Genomic DNA, 26,323 nt, shown 5'->3' with positions numbered 1-26,323 from the left:
GAGGATTATAAACTCCGTTAATGATTTGGAATTCTGCTCGATAAATATTTAGTAGACATGTTATTTAATATAAAATCTTTTAGATTCGCTGTCATGCTGATGTCACTGATGATATTCCTTGTAAATAACGACTACAGGATATGTTCACCAACATCACACTGGACGGAGACTGGCCATGTGTTCAAAAGGCAGTGAGGATGGAGTTGCTACGGTAGAATCACAAGATCTCGCACATGCAGACCCAGAGGTGTGGGTAGGGGTGAGGGGTGTGAATGTGTGTGCAAGGGTGCGTACACTCCCCAACCCCCTATTTTGGCAAGAAAGTTTACTAAATGACCATTGAAACTCACGTGAAAATTTCCCTTTCTCAAAAGCTGCATTCGCCTCTGTCTCTAGACTTGTGCAATAATACTGCATATGCATGCTGAAGTGTGCAGTTTGTTTGTTTATGTAACGATATGATACGTCTGTGCGGCCCTTAAACCACATAAGCTCCGCCCACTAATGATTATTCATGTTCAGTCGGGACTTAAGACCTGTCAGGGTTTAAGGGCTCTACATACGTCATATTCTGAAACTATGTGGGCTAATGGCCGCCCTGGTGACATCTTGCCCTCTTGGCCTTTCGTGTTCAGGTGACACAGAGACGTATTGCACGGGAACGAAAAACACAAAAACGGGTGGGTGCACTCAGAGCGAACTGAGGGTCGATCCCATAACCAAAGGCTTCTGTCACGACCGGTTAGAACACGGCTTCTGTCACGACCAGTGGGATCACGGCTTCTGTCACGACCGGTTAGAACACGGTTTCTCTCACGACCGGTGGTATCACGGCTTCTGTCACGTCACGACCGGTGGTATCACGGCTTCTGTCACGTCCGGCGGTATGCTGTGTGATATTATCTATCACAATATCTCGAAATAACTGTTAATGTGTAAATTTCTCCTCACTCGCGCACTGTTTTGCAATGTCGCTAAGAACAAAACTCACTGGTAGTAAATCAGAGCGACTTCAGCGATTGATTCGATCCAGAACATGCTGCACTACTGCCTAACAGTCAGTTTAAATTAACGCCGCTTCCAGGAATATTCCAGCAATATCATACCAGGGGACACCGAATATCGTTTTATAACACATCCACTCATTTTTGTGACCACTACAACAAGATATATATGCAGACTCATGGAGAACCTTTGAGCAAAGATACATTCGATAGAAGCGCTATTCAAACTGTTTATTTATAACTTACACACATCCTCGCCCATGCCAGGCAGAGCTCTCAGAACGACACTATATATATCTTTGTATCTTGCAATCAATTTGAAGAAGCAAATTTATCACTCAAACTATTAATCACTATTTTTCTACTTGATCTGCATCACACAATGAATAGAATGTCCATGCTATGATATTCTCGAATGTTATGTCAGCATGTATAGAAAGAGACTGGTCTATACGTTACGGTGCCGATGCCGATATGCCATACGTCAGTACACTTAAATCCAGTTGAAATTCTGTGTATGAGGTCACTATATCAGTATGTACGTGTCATTCTTGTGCACTACTCTGATCAACATCAGCACCTTGAGACAGAAGATACTCGCAGATCGCACTCTGATCGTTTTTGATCACACTTGGAAACAAAACCATCACACGCCTGAATCTCTCACTTAAAGAATCCACACTCTCAACAAAATATTTCACCACGTTCAGTCTTCCATTGAACACGGCGTGAAATACAGGCGCCTCTGTTAAACAACCATCACTTGTTTCCATACTGACACCGTGGTCTTCGACGAGGAACTTGACAATATCCAAATATCCTGCCTTACACGCTAGACGTATAGGCCGAGCACAATGACCAAAAGGACTGACATCTTCCTCTGGATCAAAGCCAAATGAAACCAAAGCTTTCACGACATCTAAAGATCCATATTTTACAGCACTTCCGACAACATTGGATCCATGTTCGTAAGATTCAAATATCACAGAATCCTTCTCATCCAGAAATGCAATAATACCTTCATTGTCACCCTCCTGTATAAGTGTAAGGAGCTGCTGAAAACAAGGATTATCTTCTCGGTTAGGCACACGTGGCTTCCTTGATTCTACAAATCTTTCCATTACTTTGGAAGCCATTAAATATTTGTTTATAATGGTTCCCAAGGCATATATTCGATATGCTGTCAGCACTACAGATACACTACAGCACTTGTATCTGTAACTGTTAACAGCAAGTCATGGATCAAGACGTGAAGTGTTTGCTTTGTGTAAGATATGAAAGGCAACACAAGGGCGATCGGTTGTGTATGAAGGAAGTCCCCAGTAACTCTTTGAATTGAATAACATTTTTGTGCCCAGCTTCAAATCGCGCTCATAATGGCGCCTAATGTATGCAATGTCTGGTCGGTTATGTATAACACATACAAACCTACGCATTTTGAACTTATTTATGTTTCAATCTGTAACATGATAACAACAGAACTATGTTCAAAACCACGTGTTTTGGTAAGTGAACTTAACAGTCTATCAGTGAGTGTCAAGTAAAATGGGAAAGTGAGTGAAGTTTTATGTCGCTTTTTTGAATTTGTTTCCTGCAAGATCATTGCGGGGGACAATGGAAATGTGTGTCTCACATTGTAACCACTTGGGGGTCGAACCCTGTAATCTTCGGCTTGACGAACAAACGCTGTAAACCATCAGGCTATACTACCACTCCTCAGGTTAGACAGATGCTAATGACCCATGAACCACGTCCAATCTTTATGTTGCAACTAATGTCATTAAGAAAAAGTGTTTCAGGATGTGACATTTGAAAATGGACACACTGCACAACACGAAAAACAAGCATGAGGATATCTGCACAGCACCATAAATTTCACCGTTACCTTGTTGTGTAAATCATAAAGTGGGCGAGGCAAGTCAGTGACTGAAATCATTAGCTTTGATCTGTGCAGTCTGGTCATGGTAAGGAAATATGCATCAGTTATGTCTTGAAACTTAATCTCCGAATCCTGTTAGTGGCCTCCTACGACATGCATTGGTTGCAAAATGCGAACTCCAATGCCAATTTTCCCTGATCCTTGATGTAGGTACGTGCACGGTATATCATGTACTGGGTGGGGTATATTATTTTCTATTGACCTGATGCAATAAGTGATGAAAAATTGTGTACTATGTATTGGTGTGGTATATTATCATCATGCATGTAGTAAGGTACGTGCATGGTGTGGTATCTTGTTATACGAGGGTTGGCTGAAAAGTTCTCAGTCTGAGTGGTTTTTCCCCACCAGGTAGAGACAGATGTTTGCCACCAATGAGGACAATCATTTTAGTGAATCATAGACACAAGAACTACAAACGTACTAACAGTTTTATCTCAACTACAGCTCTTTTGGTAAACCTACCCTCTGAAATCATCAGAAATAAACAAAACTGAATACAGGGCAGTCATCAAGTACTTGCAAAAGAAAGGGATGTCCCCAACACAGATACATGCTGACATGGTCTCCACTTTAGGGGATGATGCTCCTTCATTTTCCACAGTAGTGGGCTGCAGAATTTAAGCGTGGCAGACAAAGCCTTGATGATGACCCACGCTCAGGAAGGCCTTCAACAGCAACCACTCCAGAAAACATCACGCGAGTGCTCGATATGTTGATGGATGATCGACGATTGACCACTCGACATATTGCTAGTGTAGTGGGCATCTCTCATGAGAGGGTTGAGCATATTATCACCAACGAATGACTAAAGTTTCTGCAAGATGGGTGCCAAAGCTCTTGACAGCAGAACAGAAACGTGTCAGGTTCCAGACGTCCCTTGACAATTTGCGTCGTTTTGAAGCAGATCCCGATGATTTTGTGGCACGATTTGTAACCATGGATGAGACCTGGATACATCACTTTCAACCAGAAACAAAACTACAGTCAAAACAGTGGAAGCATCCTGATTCACCAGCTCCGAGGAAAGCCAAGTCTGTTCCTTCAGCTGGAGAGGTGATGGCATCAGTCTTTTGGGATTCCAGGGGTATTCTGCTCATTGATTACCTTGAAAAAGGTCAAACTATCAACGGCAGATACTACGCTGATCTACTGAACCCGTTGCGAGAAGCAATCAAAGCCAAACGATGATCGCTAAAGGTGTCCTCCTCCACCAAGACAATGCGCCTGTTCACAAATCGGTGGTGGCCATGTCAACAATCCGCGATTGTGGCTTTGAACTCATTGACCATCCTCCTTATTCACCTGGCTCCTTCTGACTTCCACCTGTTCCCCAAAATGAAAAAGGAACTCGCCGGTCGCCATTTTGCAAGTAATGATGACGTCATTTCCGCTGTGACTGATTTTTTTAGGGTAGCTGAAGAAGATTTCTTCCTGACCGGGATTCGGGCCTTGCAGCATCGCTGGCAAAAGTGTGTGAACTTGGAAGGGGACTATGTAGAAAAATACATTACAAACGTAGACTTTGTAACTTTTTTTCACAGTGAGGCTTAGAACTTTTCAGCCAACCCTCGTACCTATAGTAAGGCACATGCAGGGCGTGGTATGTTGTCCTCATACATGCAGTGAGGCACGTGCATGGTGTGGTACATTTTCCTCATACATGTAGTAAAGCACGTACATGGTGTGGTATATTGTCCTCATACATGCAGTAAGGTACGTACATGGTGTGGTATAGTGTCCTCATACATGCAGAGAGGTATGTACATGGTGTGGTATATTGTCCTCATACATGTAGTAAGGCACGTGCGGGGTGTGGTATATTGTCCTCATACATGTAGTAAGGCACGTGCATGGTGTGGTATATTGTCCTCATACATGCAGTAAGGCACGTGCGGGGTGTGGTATGCTGTCCTCATACATGTAGTAAGGCACGTGCGGGGTGTGGTATATTGTCCTCATACATGCAGTAAGGCACGTGCGGGGTGTGGTATATTGTCCTCATACATGTAGTAAGGCACGTGCGGGGTGTGGTATGTTGTCCTCATACATGTAGTAAGGCACGTGCGGGGTGTGGTATGTTGTCCTCATACATGTAGTAAGGCACGTGCGGGGTGTGGTATGTTGTCCTCATACATGTAGTAAGGCACGTGCGGGGTGTGGTATATTGTCCTCATACATGTAGTAAGGCACGCACGCGGTGTGGCTTATTATCATCATACATGTAGTAAGGCACGTTCAGGGTGTGGTATATTGTCCTCATACATGTAGTAAGGCACGTACATGGCGTGGTATATTACCATCATACATGTAGTAAGGCACGTGCATAGTGTCTTACTAGTATGTTATCATCATACATGCAGAAAGGCACGTACATCTTGTGGATCTACAATCATACATTTTCGTTATTACACACGATGCATACAATATATTATTGGTTCCATTCATACACAGTGTCAGTCATGCCAGTGTATTTTGTATTGTACTATAGAGTATTATACGTATATATAGAGCATTATATGTAGATGCAATACTTTAGTAGAATGTCTATCGGCGAGAAATTCCGTCGGCGAGTGAGTTTAATGCAGCCTTCAACAAGGCTCCAGTTATTTCACCATGTCAGCTGACTGAGGCATGGAAACCAGAGATGCAGTTCTCCGACCCACAAACATGGTTACGGTGCTCACAAGCACAGAAACGTAATAGGGCGAACCCGGATTCGAACCCACAATCATATGTTTCAGGCGCTCCCAAGTGACACAGGTCTGGGGCGCCTTGGACGACAGGTCTATCTGTGACTCCTGCATACGTTGGGCAGACTTGATCCCTTTGAGTTTAGAGCCTGTTGTTTCAACAAATACAAGGGTAATGATAATCAACAAACTCATAAATTACATCCTTAAATCTTCGCGCTGAAAAAAGTTGAAATGCATTTCACACCGGTCTGGAACGATTTGAGGCAAATGGCATTTGTCGTGGGTCTAAACCCTTTTGGTGCAGGGTACAAGATCTCCGTTCTAATAAAATATTGTGACAAAACGGGCTGGTTCACAGTTTAAAGACTGGATACTTCATGGCGTGTTTGAGCCTTAGTTTATCCTTGACTGATTCTGGCACAGGCAGATATTGGACACTTGTGGAGAATTTCATTCCCAGTATATGCCGTATCTTGAAGCAGCAAAGGTCCACAAGACGCCGGGGTTCACATGCACTAGGGTTCAGATGAATATACCTTCTAACTTGTGGATCTTCAGCTATGTGCACTTCCTCTACAGGTTCGTACCCTGCGCTGATCAGAATATCAACCGTATCTTTCCGCCTTTCCACCTCAAGCGGGTCAGGGTTGTCCCCGAGAGATTTGAAGGAAACAGATCCCTCTGTTCGGTTTAGTTGGGCATTGAGGTCTATCAACAAATAGCGTACAATATCGTCATAGTTCTCTCGAATGGCCAAGACAAGTGGGTGTTTGTCATCAGGGTAACAGCTAGCGTCTGGGCGTGCACCGTGACTACATAAGAGTTCAACCATGGCAAGGTCCGATTCCTGCACTGCTATGTAAATAGGGTACAGGCCACCGTGTTTGGTGTTGCAATTGTCGTCAACGTCAAAGCCGAGAGAAAGCAGCGTTTTAACGACATCCACATCTCCACTTTTGACAGCATATCCCACTGCACGTATCTTCCCACAGTACTGCTGATAGTACTTCCTCGGAGTGAGCCTGGAGGCCATCATCAGTGCTAATGCACTCTTAATGTTTCCCGTCTTTAGAAGAGTGTGGAACTCGTGTAAATATTCAGTGTGGTTAAAGCTCCGTAGCTTTCTTTTCTTCTTCCACTTGAAACACTTCGCCATATTTGGTCATGCCGTTCGCTCATGTATATCCATATTGAGTGTCATGAAAACTTGTGTATGATCAGGACTTCACCAATCTGTAAAACATTACGCTGTGAGTGAGTATTGTTTGCGACACTTTCATAATTAATCCAACCTATACATTGAAAGTGGTTGTGGTTACACACTTGCGAATGCCAGCTTTTGTAATCATCACATAAAATGTATAAATGTACGCGCGCGTATGTGTGAGTATTGGAGGTGGGGAACCACCCACTCTGTTCTAAGGGGGTTGGCGGGGCAGTGATTATTTATTCCGTTTAAATGTTTTTATATACATGCTAAAACTTATTGGGGGTGGGATTTGTATAATTGGTTTAAATTTGTACATGGCGTGTGCATTATGGGGCTCACTTACTCTGCTCTGATTTGAATAACCCTTAACCTAAACAAAGTAAGATCATGTACTTCCAATCTGGATATAGGTGATTTCAAATACGTGTGTTGTGCTGCACTTAAGGGCACCACATACGTGAATATGGGACATGACCAGTCTCCATTTTCCCATCATCAGATTGGAACTGACAACTGACAAAGATCGCGGGCTGCTTGTTCTAGACATGCTACGAACTGTCGTTTAATCTGTCGATCCTCCTCCCTCATTTTGTTAGCAAACACATTCCGACAGTACCAGCTGCAGAATGAATTATTAGATCACAGGCAACAAAAGACAGCCAAATTGTCGATCATCTTGTTCTAATGTTGGTTCTGCTTAAACTTACCTGAGTTAGTGAATCCCTCTCCTCAATACTGTACTTATAAAGTACGTGTACACATGTTTACCTCCTTATCTATACCGACCTACTATAAGGAGAGTATGGCATCGTGTGAAGATTGACAAATTAAACCTCTCAACAAGTCTTTCTAAGCGTAAACTAATCATGTAAAGATGCCATACCTGTATTGTATAAACTTATAGATCTTCAATCAATTGGGCGTTGGCTTCTGTCGTGATACCTAACAAACGAGGGGCGTTTGGGGAATCCCCAGCAGTTTAGGCTCACAACACATCTATGTGGAGTTATAGCCCCGTGGTGACCCGCAGTACAATAGGTTCCCAGTATAATATTACTTTTCCTAAACGGGTGTGTCTCAAAGGGTCGGGTGTTCAGGTTATGTGACTAGCAGGATACGTCTGTTTTGCCACATACGCCCGTCGTCGTGCCCAAGCGTTGTGGACTGAAACAAACAGTATGCATAACTTGGAACCGCATTCACATAGGTTGAATATTTCGCTGATTCATAGTCGGTTCTTACCTTGTGTTTGCTCCATTGTCTAACAACCCACTCACTAATATCCCTGCCGTTTAACGGTTGCCTGTAAATTCAATTAAAAGATATTCTACCTCACTCAGGGTAGCATACTGTTGCCTGTAGGGACCTGACAAAGCAATGACTGGCACAAATCTTTTCCAATACGTTCTTATCTCCCCTTTCCTGTATTGTCTCCCTTTATCAAGGCCACTTCCGAGATGTCACGGTTCAAATGGCGAGCAGAAGATTTAGACGGGAAAGCTCAGGACATTAATTTGGAATTTGAGAAGTTAAGTGTGCGTAAACTGAAGACCTACTTATAGAATCAAGGAGAATACGCCTTGGAGAGGAGGGACTGAACTTTAATTGTCAAAGTTGTAGGTTACCGTTATCTTGTCAGACGATCGATAGAAGGTGTAAATACAACCTACTTCACTCACATGGTCAGAGTGAGACAAACACTGAAGTTCGAGGAGTCAAACCCATTACACCTGAAATATGGATGGGAGATTGTCATCATTTAGTTCGACTGGTGTGTTCAATTATTTCTTATAGAGCAAACAGCGGATACTAGATACTGGCCTAAACAGCGCTAAACGTCAGCTGAAAACTAAAGTGTCCTATAAAAATAGACACGATCATTCAGTTCTACATATCCACGGACAGTTGTCACTGTTATGTCGATCCAGAAGTGATACCATACAGAGGTATTAAACAGAAATGAAACTGTTCTCCTGGAGAATCTTCTTCAAGTAAATTTACATGTGGCGACTTTCCACAGCACATGTGATTCTCACTTCTTCACTCCCGGATAGGACAATTTATTTATCAACTAATCCTCGCATCTTACTGTCAAAGTCAAATGGCGGTTTCCAGGATGAAGTGGCGTTATCTTTCCATAAGGACTCTACAGGATTTTCATGCGGAAATAATATACTTTCATGCAAAGTTTGGTGATTCATCAGTCTACAGAATGACCTTTTCTGTCTTCTGCCAGAGCTTTTCTCAACTTGTGGGACATGAGGAAAACTTGTGCATGCTGTGTCATGGACATAAAGGGCTTGGGCTTCTCACATCAACCGTCTATTAGAGCATGTTTAATTATTTGTGTGTTATTATAATCGATAACTTTATATCTTTAACACTACATGGATATGTATATTCACTTCCAATGAACACCCTTTTAGGCCAGGTTAAAGCTTTATTGCGTAAAACAAACAAGTACTCTGGATTCCCATATGCTGAACATACATGTCATAGTATTAATAAGAACGCTGACAGTTGCGCCTGGACTTGCAAATGCAGAGAACACCTGCAGCACATTTCAACTGCATCAGTGTCCAATACTCCTTCTTCTCAAAAGAATGTTTATCAAGTAAGTATACTTTCCAGATATGTTTGAGTTTCTTAGCCAAAGCAATAGAAATAACCGAAATGTGTAAGCCATTTCAATATGGGTATTGTCTCTTTGGGTTCTCTGAAAATACTATTGATGCTGTAACAAAAATTCTTTTCTTGACTTCAAGTACAGAGACAATCAAGCTTACAGCCATCAAAGAAATTCCAACAAAGATACATATCTTTTGTGCAGTCAGCTTCCAAGCTACAGAATCAAGTATAACAGTAAATTCCAGCAAAAGTAACGTCAGTCATGTTTAAAGTCGCCATGTGACCTTATGTCACCTAGAAATAGATATGTCAGGGTTAGCATCGGCGGCAAATCTGACTTTCACAAGCAAGGTTTGGGTTCCAGGGCTAGGTCACAGCTAATATAAATTTTCATTTTCGCACAAGCCATTTTATTGTATAACATTTCATAAACAATGATACCATTAACAATCGGTGCACTCTCTAAGTATCTACGTGTAGCTAAGTGATTTTTGTGGTTTTATTTGTAATTTCGTTGATATCCAGATTCATTCCGAGGAATATGCATGGATCGTATTAATCATGTCTACAGATACAAATACGCTCACAGTCACAGTTATGAATATCATGTATCAAATGATATATCGCATGTATGAAATATTACGCTTCATAGTTTATTTAATGTTTGACAGTTGCAGATTGTCTTCGCGAGCGGGTGTGATTTACCTTCATTCTTACTTGCATCACATTCTGACAGCGGTATTCAGTCCGGGTCAAGTGACTGCCTGAATGTGTTGTATCTGGATCCAGTTCCAGTACACTTTCAAGGTTCGAAGTTTATTGTACAGCTGATTCGTTTAACAGCCCAGGGGTCTCAATTAAAACTGGCATACAGTATTGGAAGACTGCTACAGGAACGAGGACACAGGTGGGCAATCAAGGTATCCGGTCGAGATGACAGTCGGTATCGTGTCGAGACTGAGTAGTTTCAGTCTGGCGCTTCTTTAAATAAACTCGTTATTGGAACTTAATCTACTTGTCTGATCCTTCTGCATTTCGCCAGTTTCCACATCCACTATCTGTTAGGCCCTTGTGATATATATTTACTAAACTTCGTCTCCGATCACTGGTATTTTTTGTCACATGTTGTGACTGGTGGCAGCATCCATTGTTTTTGTAGTTTTTCTGTTAGTATTTTTCTACTAGTCCTTGGCCGTTCCGCTACAATACCTTTAAATTATTCTTACAGTTGGGAGAGTGTAACGTCACTTCAAAAGGTGTTGTCAAATTAGAAATGGGAATTCCTGTCAGCCATTATAGAAGCCTCGGGTTCACAGACACTACTTAATTTACCAATTTGATTATCTAGTGTACTACCACACCAAACATTGGACACAAACTTTGTTACAGTCAATTACCCAAGGCACAACAAATACCATCCGTCCATGGAGCATAAAGCGCCGTACAATCCACGTAATCGTCTCGCCCTCCGCTTTCCTGTCTTGCTCTTTTATGTTGTATTTAATAATGAATGGATAGCTATTGTTTCGCTTTGTTTGTTGTTTAACGCAGCACTTAGCGATACTGCAGGAATATGACATGGCTCTGTAAATAATCGATTCTGAGCAAGGCAACCAGGGAATGGTATTACACCAACGCCTTACGCATTGGGTGCGAAGACTGACGGACCGATCCAAGGATGTCACATGATACCGCTGCCGTCGTGATGCCTAATGATGTTGTTGTGTAAGGTTTTCTGCCAATACCTATATGTACCATGACATGTGTGGTATTTGTTTGTTGGTTAAAGCAAGACTCAGCAATAAGCCAGCTACCTGAGAGCGGTACACATCTGTGATGGGATGACGTGTCCGCCAGTTCTGCAAGTTTCACAACCCCTTTCCGTTAGTCGCGTCTAACGACAGGCATGGGTACTGAAGACCGACTCGAACGCGAATCTTCTCGGATCCTTCAGACAGGCTCAAAGACAGTTGTGTAACGCTAAGACTGGTGTGAACAAACGCACCTGGATTCGCTGGCACCTTCGTGGTCACACCGCGTGTCGCAAATGTTTAGCCCAATGTGGCGGTATTTACGTATCAGTGTATGGCGGAGAAGTGTAGTATGCGAATCCCAACAAATCGAAGATGAATTTTCAATCTTTGTTACCGATCGAATGGCATATTACATTATATGATGGCCATACACATCAAGATGACAAACAGGTTTAGTTGAAATACTTTATTCTACATTTTATACTTGTTTTATGTACATTTATTACACAAATCATGACTTGTATACACGCCCGTCATAAAAACAATAATTTCATCAAGAAAACAAAATATATTTGACGGGCTGAAAATTGTCAACTGCAGAATAATTGACAAGGTGGATCAAATTTATACATCCTTCACACCAGCAAGAAGTATACCAGATACTCCACATGACACCACTGACTAGACACATATATACATTAATTCTTTATATAAACCAAACAATCATAAAAATAGTTCGTTTTAATAAATAAGATACAGGACTTGATTCGTAATTTTTAACAGATTTCTAGTAGTAACTTCCTGGGGAAAGAAAGTACACACTGATGAGTAAATGAAAGAAACAAGACCTGGTTATTCGACGTCAGTGGTGTAGCTACCACTATGGAAAACTGCTCGGGCTTTCACAGTATTATTGCTGAAAGCTTGTGCCAACCCTCAGTACTATCTAAATATAAACCTTTACACGAAAAAGTTGGCTTGCTAAACAAAATGTTGCAGTATTTGAGGAAAATATCGCTGTGTTTTGGAACTTCCGGTAACTGTTTCCGCAATCGATTATTATCTCCGGGTCAAATAGTTTCAGGAGAAACGGATATTCAGAGCAGAAAATATTCCAGAAAATACTTGTGGAATGAACAAAACAAAATAACTTGGAACAAAATTCAACTTGAGGGTTTTTACCTATATGATATTTTTCCCCCATGCAAAACATCTCCAATAGAGAAATTGTCGTACTTTCGACAAGTAGCTGTGTTTCGACAAGTAGCATTTTCATAACGTTTGTCGTTATCTAAAAACAAGTATTCGGCGCGTACTTTCGTTTTCATTGAAGTGCGTTTCAATGTATGATTGATCTAGCAAGGACATGGGATCTACGCGTTCATTGCGTGTTAGGTTTTATTGAAACGACTATAAACACTCTCTACACGTGGCACCAAGCTTCCATAGCACTGATTGTTAAGCAAATATGGCGTTGTTATTTTGTTTCTATGAATATAATATAACTCGAAGCACCTTATCTGAGATCCTCTACCTGAATGACACAAGCCATTAGACTGGTTACGTCACATTGTACTAGTAAGTACACAACACACATATATATACTGGATCTGGAACTCCTATGTCCTGAATTCAGTCTCACAGCTACAACAAACTCGGAACAAATAACTTGTGTCTCTTCACCTGGTTACAAGCGAAATATCACATTCTTGAACTTTTTACAAAATAAAGTATTTTCCTTCATATTCCCAAACCTGTTCGATTTTTTTTCAAACGTCACAAACTATGATGCTTTTTTTTCAGAATATCTGAATCTGTGTAGACTGGAACCCTAACTAACCGAAGCCTAACAATTTTGATTATGAAAACGAATCATTTGTTTGGGATTATAGAGTGTATCTAAAAGTGGATTTTTTATGACAGGTACGAACTGCTATGTATGCCAGATAAAATATATATTGTGTTTTTCTATAATGGCATTGGACGTAAAAATAAGCAGCAAGATGAAGTGGGACGGGAATGGTATAATATATGAACAAAAGTGCTTTATATTCGCATAACGATTTGATTCATTGTGACTTGTACTGGTCATCATCATCAACAAAACGATACAGTGAAACCCCGTAATTCCGGAACCACTTTATACCGGAACCCTGTTACCATGGGACCCCGTTATACGGGAGCCATGTTATCTTGGAACCACGTTACACTGGACGGTTAATCCGGTAATACAGTATATATGGTAATTCAGCCGAATGGCACAGTGGTCGGATTAACGGGGTGCAAACATATGACAATGTATTTGACAATAGTAGACATGATTGAAACAATATGATTCAGTGGGTGGTTAGACATTTCATCATTCAGCAGCATTCAACATGCTTAAAATGCAACATCGATCGAGACAGAGATCTAATCTAACACTTTTATGACGTTTTCATGCTTATTACAGGATTATCCAAACTTCGTGCATGACACTGAATTAAAATAAAATTGCAACAGTATAATCCATGCTTTCAAAATTCCCTCCAAGTACTGAGTATAATCACAAAACAGTTTAGTACTAAGTCAAGACACAATTTCCTCCAATTACAAACTGTACGCGTAATCATGATATATGGTTGATTAGTGGCAGCTCCCACTAATCAACTGCCAATCAACTATGTCTTATCTAGCAACGATTCACAACCTCTCACAAATGATATGTTATCGAATGATATTTTCAAAACACATGGTATGGGCATATAGGTGATGTTTGATGAACTAGTAAAACGTATACACAATATTAAAGATTACAAAAAGCGAATTTCTACGTAAGGGTATATGAAATTAACAGCCATAAAAACCTTCAGTGTTTTTCGGCAGCAGTAAAACAGGTGCTCGTTTCACATGTGTGCATGGTTATGTTTCATTAATCCAAAGCAAAGAATCAAACAATGATTTGAAATTTCAGCTATGAACTACATAACTGAACAGGACGGAAATACGATTCAGTGAAAGATTGTCAATAACATACATGTATATTTAAATTAAACTGTAAATAATGAATTTCTATTCCAAGCAAAGGCGCCATTTTCGGGGAGCATGACAGGGTCGTTGGGGTTCTTTTTTTTTACCTCGTTCTGTCCTTATTCGGAACCTCATATCCAATTAGGAAAAATAATTCTACAGTTAGCCTTTCATTATTACTAGCCCGTCGGGAGGGGTATCCCATGACAACCAGTCTCAGGCTTGTTCACCAACCCTTTTCACCAACACCTGGCGACCTCAGTGATTTCCAGTCATCCATTCACAGAACGTGCGTTAGTATCTGCCTTCAGCAGATAATCGAGGCTAATTATTAATTGACGTCTGCATTTTCTTCAGTCATAAGGGGTGTCAATGCAATGATTATCAAGAAAACAATTCAAAGGGCTGTTATCTATAAGGATACAATTGCCCTTTCACAAAAACACATCAGAACAATGTATTTCGGATTATGCTGTCCCAGTCAAGTACAGTCTCTCCTACTATTCTGGCGATTAGATGTCTGATTATGAAAGTGAAGGTTCGAATCCCGGATGGGACTCAACCTAACACAGTACTAAATCTGTACTTTACTGAGAAAGTGTAATCCCAAATATAACATGTTACTTTGACCACTTTCTAAATGGCATTATATACTCATATTCATGCCAGATCAACGTTACATAACGTTCATGTCTTTCTACAAGATTATAACCATGATAGCGATACCCAAGCAGCATATCTCTCAGGCCGAATGGGCTTCCGTTACATGTATCGGTCTACAGTTTCCATTACAATATTTGCAAATTTGAGACACCGTACAACATTACAATACCCCATACGTATCCCGTTGTCCGAGAACATGTTGTGGACAGGGGCACTTACACTTAGCGGGCCTCTCTGTTTGAAAACGTGATATTTCTGCGGTCATATATCCCTGCACAGTCAATAATGTTCACTTTTGGTGTTACGTGATCAGTACTTTTCCAGGTCCTGAGGGTCGGGGGTGTTCAAGGGGTGTCTGTCTGCCGATTGGTCGAGGCCTCGGGTGTCCGGTGTCTTGCTCCTTTGTTCTCGGCTTCTTCTCAACTCCTCTAGCCTCGCTTTCACATTCTCCGTCTGTCGCTGCTTCTCAGAGGCATACCTGTGCAACAAAATAATTTGAGTTCGTCATTATAGGCTGCACGTGATCAACAGGATTTCAATTCGTCACTATACACGGGATCAACAAGATTTCAGCACGTCATTAGACACGTGATCTACCGGATTTCAGTTCGTCAATAAACACAATCAACAAGATTTCAGTTCGTCGATAAATATGTGATTAACAAGACTTCAACGGGTCACTAGATACGTGATCAAAATGTCATAACACAGTGACCACGCATTAGTGATGTTATTTTGTTAGTTTAACGCCACACTCAGTAATATTTGAGTCATATATGACGCCTCTCTTTAAATGAGTCTTTAGCTGATATTTCACTGATTGACATCATGAGCATCGATCCTATCATGACGGGGATAGGACGATCATCGATCCTATCTTGACGGGGATAGGACGATCATCGATCCTATCTTGACGGGGATAGGACGATCATCGATCCTATCATGACGGGGATAGGACGATCATCGATCCTATCTTGACGTTGATAGGACGATCATCGATCCTATCTTGACGGGGATAGGACGATCATCGATCCTATCTTGACGGGGATAGGACGATCATCGATCCTATCTTGACGTTGATAGGACGATCATCGATCCTATCTTGACGGGGATAGGACGATCATCGATCCTATCTTGACGGGGATAGGACGATCATCGATCCTATCTTGACGGGGATAGGACGATCATCGATCCTATCTTGACGGGGATAGGACGATCATCGATCCTATCTTGACGGGGATAGGACGATCATCGATCCTCTGTTGACGGGGATAGGACGATCATCGATCCTATCTTGACGGGGATAGGACGATCATCGATCCTATCTTGACGGGGATAGGACGATCATCGATCCTGTCTTGACGGGGATAGGACGATCATCGATCCGATCATTGACGGGGATAGGACGATCATCGATCCTATCTTGACGGGGATAGGACGATCATCGATCCTCTGTTGACGGGGATAGGACGATCATCGATCCTATCTTGACGGGGATAGGACGATCATCGATCCTATCATGACGGGGATAGGACGATCATCGATCCTATCATGACGGGGATAGGACGATCATCGATCCTCTGTTGACGGGGATAGGACGATCATCGATCCTATCATGCTGCTGATCACTGGAGTGTCTGGCCCCATTATGTCATAGCACCCTGTCACAGTGCTTATATGTAGTCTACCAAGGCCATATCGCAATCGAATATAATGAATACTGAATTATTTAATCTGAGGAATGTTTCCAGGGTACTAGTACTTAGCACCTAACGAACTCAATTTTCTGGACCACTGCATCCAATGCAATAAGCACCACTCGAGTGTCATATTGTGAGTATATTAGATCATTGTCAATCGATCCTGAAATTCTAAGCAGACCTAGCATTGATGTTCAGTAGAGTGAGAATGTTCATCCTTATTTAGGTCAAGTTATGTCCTTCTGTGTCAGTTTCAGCGAGTGAGTGAGTGAATGAGTGAGTGAGTATGGATTTACACCTTTTTCAGCAACATTCCTTCTAATATGTTGCTGAAAATATAAACGGAGTGGGACAATCGAAATGACCTTCATGCATTGTCAAAAAGAGGACAGAACTTGGGTTTACAGCGTCACAAGTGTACGCTTTAACTACTAGGCTACCTCACCAAACTTCGTGTCAGGTCAAATGAACTAATGCCCATAAACCAGGAATCATATTTAGTCTGAAACACACTGGTTCTCAAAAACATTAGCTCAGGTTAGGATTAGATACTTGTTTGTGAATTTAATCCTACCGCGTATTATTTGATATATCCCTTCTCTCTTCACAAAGACGGGAGGGTGATTTGGTGATTTCGGTTTCGATATATTATTTCAGCTATATCGGCATTGTGCGAGAAGAAAACTAAAGTGACGCAAAAAATCAGGCCCACACTGACAAGTATGTTACTGACGGTCAAAGGAACATTGGTTAGATAAATCTGGGTTCTAATCCACAGTAAACAGTAAACAGTGTGTTTTCATCTCAGCACGTCAGTCACTGTGCTACCTGAGATTGTTTTCCACAGGTGCGTAGAGTTCCATAGTAGGCATGTGAGAAAAAGGAGAGAGGGTGTGTGTGCGTGCGTCCACAGTGTGTTTATAACATTTTAGTGAGACTTACATGCAGTGATTAACGTTCAATACTATAACTCCTCTACTCTACGGTAATAACAAACTCAAATCTACCACAACATTCAATTCGTATCAACTGTAGTTTGTTATGACACAAAACATATAGACCAGAAATGAGTTTCAAGTTTAAACATATTTTATTCACAATGTGAAAATGATTGGGGACAATTTCTTTTAACTTATAAAACTCCTCTCCAAGACAAAACCCCTCTTCATACGCCTTTATATGGATGAAACTTACCCATTCTATGACGATCACAGATTCGCATGATTCACAAATAAGATTACCTGCGATTGTTATCTTCCATGTGAGAAATGTTGGTGTGGCATTATGAAACCAGCTCCGATTTGCAGAGTTGTTATACAGAATAAGAATGAAGATTTTATGGATATCAACTTCTTTATGAGAGAACACAACGTTTCGGAGTTAATGCTTACTCCTTCATCAGGTGATAGAGAAAGGAAAGATGAAGGAGTAAGTAAACTCCGAAACGTTGTGTTCTCTCATAAAGAAGTTGATATCCATAAAATCTTCATTCTTATGTATTTACACTTCTAAATGACATTCAAAGACTTGTTATACAGAATGTCAATGGAATTTTTAGCTGAAACCCTTGTGACAACCTCCTCGACAAGGCCATGAATACACATAGACACAAGTGTTTCGTTTCTGGGTGTTGCAGAGTAATATCGTCATGTTTCCGTATCCTTTGTAAATATACCACATAGGATGAAATCTATATTCATCCTGGATACAAAAGACTATTCCATCACTTGTGTTTGTAAATACATTCTCTACCTCAAACACAGTAGCTTGCGACGAGTGCACACAATACACGTCGATAACTTTCTTAACAGGTTTGCTTAAACACTGCAGTGAGAAACTGAACAGTCGATAAATCGTTTGTCTCGCTTAAGGCGGTGTTAGAGCTTGGTCAAAGTATAGGAGGTAGCTGACAGAGATTATCCACAATGTGAAATCTATTCCAAATACTTCCCGCTGCTTCCTTCGCCATGCCCTCTTTTCATAATGACCCCGATTCAAACATAATGTTTGTTTGTGTATAATATACAATGTCAATAAATCGATTAGTTTTATATGTCCTAAATCAAACGAAAATACAGCTCTTGAAAAGTGAGGCGCCATTGTATCTGGCACTGAGGAGTCTGCATTTAACTGTACATCGTCGGTATTCGGTGTTCGGGATACGTCATCCACTTTTAACATTTTAAAGTCTAACATCCGATTGTGAGCATTGACTTGATCTCGAACACGTTATTGATTTACACACCCGTAGAATATTAATAATTCAATAACGAAGGATTTGTCCATTTGGCTTCAACGTGCCGTGTAATACTATCTGAAATGTATTCATTTGGATTTTCTTTAGGGACACTTCCAATAGGTCAGAAGATGGGTGGGTGGGTGTGCGTGCGTGCGAGCATGCGTGCGAACATGCGTGCGTGCGGGTGTATTGGTTCGGTTGTCTGTGCGAGTGTGGCTGGACGTGTGCGTGTCAGAATGAGTATCTACGAACAAGTTTCACTTGCATTCGTAACTACTCGTCTCTTTCTGTGACCTACAAGAAAACTCGTACCCTTCTCGTACGTCATCATTGCCAAGAATCGAGGCAAACCAATCAAATCGCGCTACATTATACCAAGCACAATTTACATAAACTTTGAGATTAAGAATGAACAACTTTCAACACCAAAAGATATGCAAAAGTAATGACCGTATTGCTGTTTTGTCCACTGGATGTTGGATATTCTAAGAGCCATATCACGTTTGGAAATTCAGTGTTATCTTTCCTTGACAATAGTACAAGACAATTTTTATCTCCATTACCGTTTGCGCTTAGACAGGACCCAGTCGTAAACATGGCCACGAGATGGGTACGAGAAGCCATCCGGCATGCCGGAATGACACGAGCAGTTACGAATAGTTTCACTTGGTGTACCTAAAATGAATCAAACCCTAATGTATGGCGAGGTGAGCTAACACGTTAACCACTAAGCTAAGCAATGACAAGCACTGGTCATTGTTTGTTACTACCGTAATTAATTCATTAATGAACATATCCTTACAGATATATAATAATATCATAATAAAGCATAATATATGTAGTCGGGTATGTATAATTGATGAAAATCTACCTGTATCATTAATATTTCACAAGTGTGTTCAAATACACGTGACGAGGACGTGAGTGTAACAAATAAAAGTACTGCAGTCTGAAAAAGGAGTCTTAATGCTCCAGGTTCAGTCAATATGCTGTAAGAAGTGTCGCTACAAGATTGTTTGGCCGTGACAAGTTGATATTAAGCGCTGTTATCTATTGAAAATGGACAGACATAGAGTGGAAAGATTATTGCAGACTATTGTTTAGACTGAATTTTATTAACCCATATTTCATCAACAATCATAAATCGCTGCAAAAATCTTTCTGGATCAGATTCATACACTGTGTCTGGTGCCATTTTAAAAGCTATGCCTTTCTCCATAAAATAAAAATGACGGAAAGTACTCTCTCCTGGGAAATGCCTGCTGAATGTTTCATATTAGTATGTGGGTCTAAAGACGCACCAAATGGCCTTCGTAGTAAAGTGCTAGACTTCGCTGAACAGAGGGGCATATTCACTGACGTCAGAGAAACTATCGCATGGCAGTCTCGGGTCTCTTGGAAGCAAATAGCCTCGCTTGTATATAATGCGTAAGGACATCACATTACCATTACCATAACAGTGAAATATTTTTTACCATTACCATAATAATGAAATAATAATGCAAATTACCACATAGAGACAATTTGATTGGCATCGTTATTGCCGGGATAGATGGTGTATATCGTACTCACATGCATTGGTTATAGCAGTTTTACACGACCGTGTTTGTAAGTCTATTATGCCAGTTTCATTGTGTCGTAGAGAGTCGACTTTGAAACTTGAGAGTGTTCTTGGGCAGAAAAGGTGTTTAGAGACTCAAATAACAAGAACAACAAACAGAAATACTGGTAAGCGCGGATTGGTACGTAAGCTATGGCATCTTAACCGTTAGGCAACGTTTCACTCCCTTGCATTGCCAGGATCCGACGATACTGGGTTCGAAATACTCTTCAAGCTTTCCCTTTTCAGAACAGCACCTGTCCTTTACAGATACATGTCACAATATAATTATTATTGGTATTATACTATCCCAAAAAAGAAACGCATGGTCGATTTATAGTTTTTAAAAAGCTTTTGAGTACCTACTGTGTTCAAACAATCGTTAAAATGTGTAAGAAAAGTGTTGGTAACATAATTTTACACAATTGTACAAGTAAAAAATCGATTTTACCTGAAAATATTGACTTTGATTTCTTACAAGGATTAGAAAGGCAGAGATAACTTTCCAGTCGAAATTGTGCAGCAAAGAGCATTCACTATCTGGCATTAAAAATCCAGATTACTTTCAGAAATTGGCATTCGTTTTTTAAGTAATTTCAAGGACAAATCACTGAGACACATCTTGACTCTGCGACTCGGAACATCGCCCTTGAAAGAATGCATGCTGGAGATTACCAATCTTCTGTTGCAAGACTCGTGAATGTTAGTCTGAGCAAGATAACAAATGACCGTCCCTGTACAGGTAGACCTCGAGTTATCACTGCAACCCAAGATCGGTACATCCGGGTACTACAGTTGCGTGATCGTACTGCCACGGGTGAGAGTACATGAGGCAGGGACTTCAGAAGATATACGGTCAAACGTTTACGGAGCAGACTGAACGAGATTGGTCTGAGGGCCAAGAAACCCGACGTCAGGGACGTGCTACGTCGTCACCATCGCGCTCAACGTCTCCGTTATCTAAAAGTATCCACATAGGTGTATAGACATTACCTTCTTCTAAACTGGTGTAAAATTTCATGCACTAAAGTTTAGAGAGCGAGTTTGAAAATACATTTTAGCATCAGATTTCTCGTATATGCTTTTTTGGATAGTAGTAGTAGTAGTAGTAGCAGCAGCAGCAGCAGTAGTAGTAGTAGTAGTAGCAATGATATTCTACACTTGATGGACACGATTTTCATGATCTCCAGGAGTGAGCCTCTTCTGCAACAATGATTCGTCTTATAGCATAAAACAATACAATCTGGTGAAGTCGGTTTAAAACATGGTAATTATTCAACGCGAGAAACGAAATCTGGCAAAACGTATGGTGCATCTTATAACATTATGTTTTAGAAAATCAAAACACATAATTTGCCTTCCTCTACTTAATAATTATATTTTTTGCAGGAATGGTTTATGACACTACCGCCGATAGGTTGGAGTGTTAAATTAATTAATTCATTCATAAATTAACTACCTTCTGCCGGGACCAATTTCCAGTGCTGATACTGAGAGCTTGCCGGATTGGAAGAGGGCTTCCACCGCATATTTGAATGGCAGATGAATGGCATGTTGGCGGAAACTGAATGAGATTGAGCCCCACTTTTCAGGCCACCGTGTCCGAACACACAGTGTGACATTATACAAAGTATTGTTTTAACGATACAGTACATTTTGTAATAATAGTAATATTTGCATTTATATTGTGCCAAAGTACACGAGGTGAATGTTTCTAGGGCTAACAGTCAGAGCAGGCATATTATTATGTCCCCGGATAACCCAAGCTGCCTGTTAGGCGGTAGAAGGTTATTGTCACATGGCTTATTCCACCGTGTACCCATTTGCCTGAGGTGAGATCACAAGTACCACATGTACTTCGTTGTGGGACAGGGCTGAAGCCCTATAAATCCTCTCAGTCCTCTCAGGAGTCAAGCCGCCAAACACGGTCACCCATCCAAGGACTGTCCGAGCTCAACGGTGCTTAACTTCAACTGATTTGTGACCTGAGCTCCACGGACGGGGCCATACAGCCCGTAGCGTGTTATAGGGAACCTCGTTAATCACGAAACCCAAGATTGTCAACAATTCTATTGATTCTGTGGCTGTCTAATGCAGTACCTGTGTGTTGACTCAGTTCCCATGTTGTGGATGGGACGTTCTCGAGACCACGGACAAGCGAGCTGATATCCCACCTCCCATTTTCATATTTGGTTAACCCTGAAGATTATTTATTCGGATTATTGGTAATCCCCAATATGTTGAATCCGGAACATAATAGATTCGAAATATTGATAATCTTGAATACTATTAATTCGGAATATAGTTAATCCAGCAACAACAAAAAACTAATCAGGAGAATGCTTAATTTCGAAATTGCTGTTTGGAAATGTTATCAATTAGGAATATTATAGAATCTGAATACATATTGTTGCTCCCGGACTAGTTCATCTGTAACACTACCGCGCTGGGTAGACTGTGTTGCACTGTAACAACAGTAGAAATGTTTGAATCGACGTAGAATGGATTATCTGAGACCGCTAATTCGCCTGGGTCGGTCCAGTGCAGAGTTTGGCGTGTCACCACCCACTAGACACAGCTTTGGGAAATACATGCATCAGTAGAACTGCATGTGACATAAAAGCTACGTATTGATTATAAACTGTAGTGCAGCCATGCCCGAACTCTGACGATGTAAGTCGCCGATTCAACACGCCAAGCAGTAGGTTGTATTCCTGGGGAATATTGACCAATTTATTTTATCCACTTTACCAATGGCACTATGTCAACACTGAATATATCTACAGACATATTTCAGGGTGATTCAAGGAAGCAACAATGGATCCTGCTTCGTCTAAATGAAGAATCACAATGGATACCTTCGATTCTCCTCTTACAAAGGTTTCCAAGGGTTAATCCCCGGATCAATGCCGTGACGTCATTGGGCAATTACTAAGAGCTGGTATTTCGTGCAGATGTTTGTGTGACAAGACACATAACAACCTGTCAAGGATGACAGCGTACAATAAACAACCATTTTTTTAGTCGGAATCCTCGTTGTCATGGTTATAAGACCGAGGATGATTCCGGGTATGTTTAACCGTGGCTGTGAATAATACATAAAATTTCAAGACCTGAGAAGGTGCAGGAGTGTACTCCATCCAACCTTTTTAGTTTTTAAAATTATTTTTCTCCGTTCCCATTCCAAGTTTCCGTGCACCAGGGTGACAATACTAATATTATTGCACACATCAGACACACAATGACTGTGTTGCTGACTGTGGGCTTCTCCCATTCACCGTACAAATGTACTGTCCTCGTTGTTCATCAACTTTTAAATGCCACTGAAAGAAGTCACATGTTTCCTGCCGCACGTGTTACAAGTGATATACGTCTTGGGCCATCACATCATTAATTAACCCAAATATAACCCAAACGCTTAGTCTCATACTCGTTGAAAATATACAATTTTTATAGTAACAAAACATCCCGTATAAATTAAAAGATGGGAGCCTAAACGTGACGAAATATATACTTGCTTCTTTAAGGGCTTTAGCATTGCAGGGAGGGCTAGGTAGTAGGGAAAATAGTACGGTTAAGAGACTGCGGGACAGACTAAACTGGGGGCAAAACTCACACTGAGTAACCTCTGGTGTTGAGACGGATAATCTCTCTAAACGGCCACTTCTTGGGGAACTCAAGACATCCGAGTTCATCATTGTAGCAAACTACTCCGCAGTGAAGCATTCCAAGAATAAACGCTCCGTAACAATCAGTCGCATGTGGATTTATTAAAGTTGATTAAAACGTCAAAAAATATAGAACAAACCACTTAGTACATATATTCAATACAAATTCACTAAATAGTCAATGTTCAAGAATCAATTTTGCATTTCATATCAAAGACATTCTACCAGTGAAAAACAGACATCATAAATACAACATGCGAGACCCTGCTCATCCATAACATTTTAATTGGCTTGCTTGTGTAGGTATTTCTGTATAATGTTTGTGTTGTGGTATTGTCACAGGTTGAAAAAATCCTGTTCCTACCGATCTTGTTAATATAATTTTCTGTTAAGTGAGTAGTCGAAAAAAACTAAGGTTATTATTTACAATGGAAGAAAGAAGTCACTATTTTGCTGTACCAAAATGCTTTAAGAACAATACTAACACGTGACAACAACGGAATTCTACACACAACTACGGCTGTTTGTACCACAACATGAGACTTAAAGGTAGGCCAAATTAGCGCGAAAAGGAAAGATTCGGTTTCTGATATAGCAACGCTGAGAATTACCGCTAGATCTTATTTACAGATTAGTTTTTAAAAGTACTGATATAAAACACTTTTAACACTGATAATGTATACCTTATTGTCCGGGAATATAGTCGACGTCTCATCTGTCCGTCCGTGCATCCGCCAGTCCGTCCGTAAATATTTCGTTTCCGGAGCATAACTCAATATTTTTAGATCAAAATTGGTAGATATAATAAACTGTACCTAAGATTGTACCTTTTGCTATTTACAGATTTTTGGCCTTTATAATTTTCTTGGTTTCTATGGAAACGATTCGTACCTAGTCTCAAAAGGGAGGGATGGGATCCATTTCATGAGCAGAACTTGAAAACCATTTGAGATGTCTTTCAAGAGAACTTGGCAAATATGTGATTCAATCCCTAAAGTGGTGCCTTTTGCTATTTGCAGATGTTCAGTTTTTTTCTGGGTTTCCGTGGAAACAATTCCGACTTAGTCTCAAGGGGAGGGATGGAATCCGTTTCCTGAGTAGAACTGAAAAGCATTTGATATCTTTCAGCAGAACTTTGCAAATATATAAGGCAGATCTTGAAGTGGTGCTGTTTGTTGTTTTCTGATATTTGGCATTAATATTTTACATGGTTTCCATGAAAACGATTCGAACTTAGTCTAAAAATACTAGTAACTCTCAGATGATGTTCTTTCAAATATGTGGGTCCGGAGGGATGTGTCATCTTCTGGTGACTTTTGTTAAGAAAAGTGAACCACGGCCCTGGTGTTTGGCAGTCGCAAAGGCCCCACATAATGGACAAACAGTGAGTTCCCCACACGAGTTGAACATACTTGCACACATCCTCTAATGGTTGTTAACGTGCTGGAGATCTGAGCGTTGTCATGGTTGGAAATCAATAAAAAGACCTTGGTCCTCAAGTACCGAGGCATGCACCAGGAGAGGATTTCCTGCATGACATAATGTCTGGTAAGGCGGTAATGTGACAGGTAGCTGCTGACACACACTTCACCTGTCTCAAGTTCTGACGTTAGGACCTCACTCAGCAGTTGTTGATTTGTAGTAATAATTGCATCTGTCTCCGCGGATATGATCGTGACTTTTTAACTGTCTTGTATCTCATTTTCGTACTGTTTTCAGAAATGAGTTGAAATTCTAAATAATGTTCCTGTTTTCGTAACATTTTAAGGGTTCCATTTGAGAATGAAAGGGTGTGTTTTCCAATTATTCTTTTTTGGAGGACTTTCCTTATTTGTTTTCTTGTGTTTTGATTTGTTTTATATTTGTCTGGTTGGGTCTGAATTTATTTTCCTTGTTTTGTTTATCTGCAAAATTGATAACCTCAGATACTACCTAACAGCAGGAATACCAACCTCAGACACCAGGACGCCTAGGTCTGCAAGATTCCAAACCCCAGTTACTGCCTAAGAGTGCAAGATTGCCAACCTCACACACTGCCTAGCCTAGCACTGCACGATTGCCAACCTCACAAACTGCCTAGCCTAGCACTGCAAGATTGCCAACCTCACACACTGCTGCCTATCACTGCAAAATTGCCAACCTCACACACTGCCTAGTCTAGCACTGCAAGATTGCCAACCTCACACACTGCCTAGCCTAGCACTGCAAGATTG

General features: G+C 40.8%; 2 protein-coding genes across 2 annotated transcripts in view; both read right to left on the bottom strand.

The window, feature by feature from the left end:
- Positions 1–1,549: 1,549 nt before the first annotated feature.
- On the bottom strand, positions 1,550–2,125 carry LOC137292060 (protein fem-1 homolog C-like). Its single transcript, XM_067823606.1, has one exon. The coding sequence runs from the start codon at positions 2,123–2,125 to the stop codon at positions 1,550–1,552; it is 576 nt and encodes a 191-aa protein (XP_067679707.1).
- A 9,567-nt stretch (positions 2,126–11,692) lies between these two features.
- LOC137291850 (uncharacterized) overlaps positions 11,693–26,323 on the bottom strand; it is a 42,641-nt gene continuing 28,010 nt past the window's right edge. The window contains exon 5 of the mRNA XM_067823396.1: positions 11,693–15,381. Within this exon, the coding sequence (XP_067679497.1) occupies positions 15,213–15,381 (169 nt within the window). The 3' untranslated portion in view covers positions 11,693–15,212. The remainder of the gene's footprint in view (positions 15,382–26,323) is intronic.

Source organism: Haliotis asinina, chromosome 7, assembly GCF_037392515.1.
Source record: "Haliotis asinina isolate JCU_RB_2024 chromosome 7, JCU_Hal_asi_v2, whole genome shotgun sequence".
Classification (NCBI taxonomy): domain Eukaryota; kingdom Metazoa; phylum Mollusca; class Gastropoda; order Lepetellida; family Haliotidae; genus Haliotis; species Haliotis asinina.
Note: the sequence above shows the minus strand (reverse complement) of the source record. Positions and strands in the feature narration are given on the sequence as shown.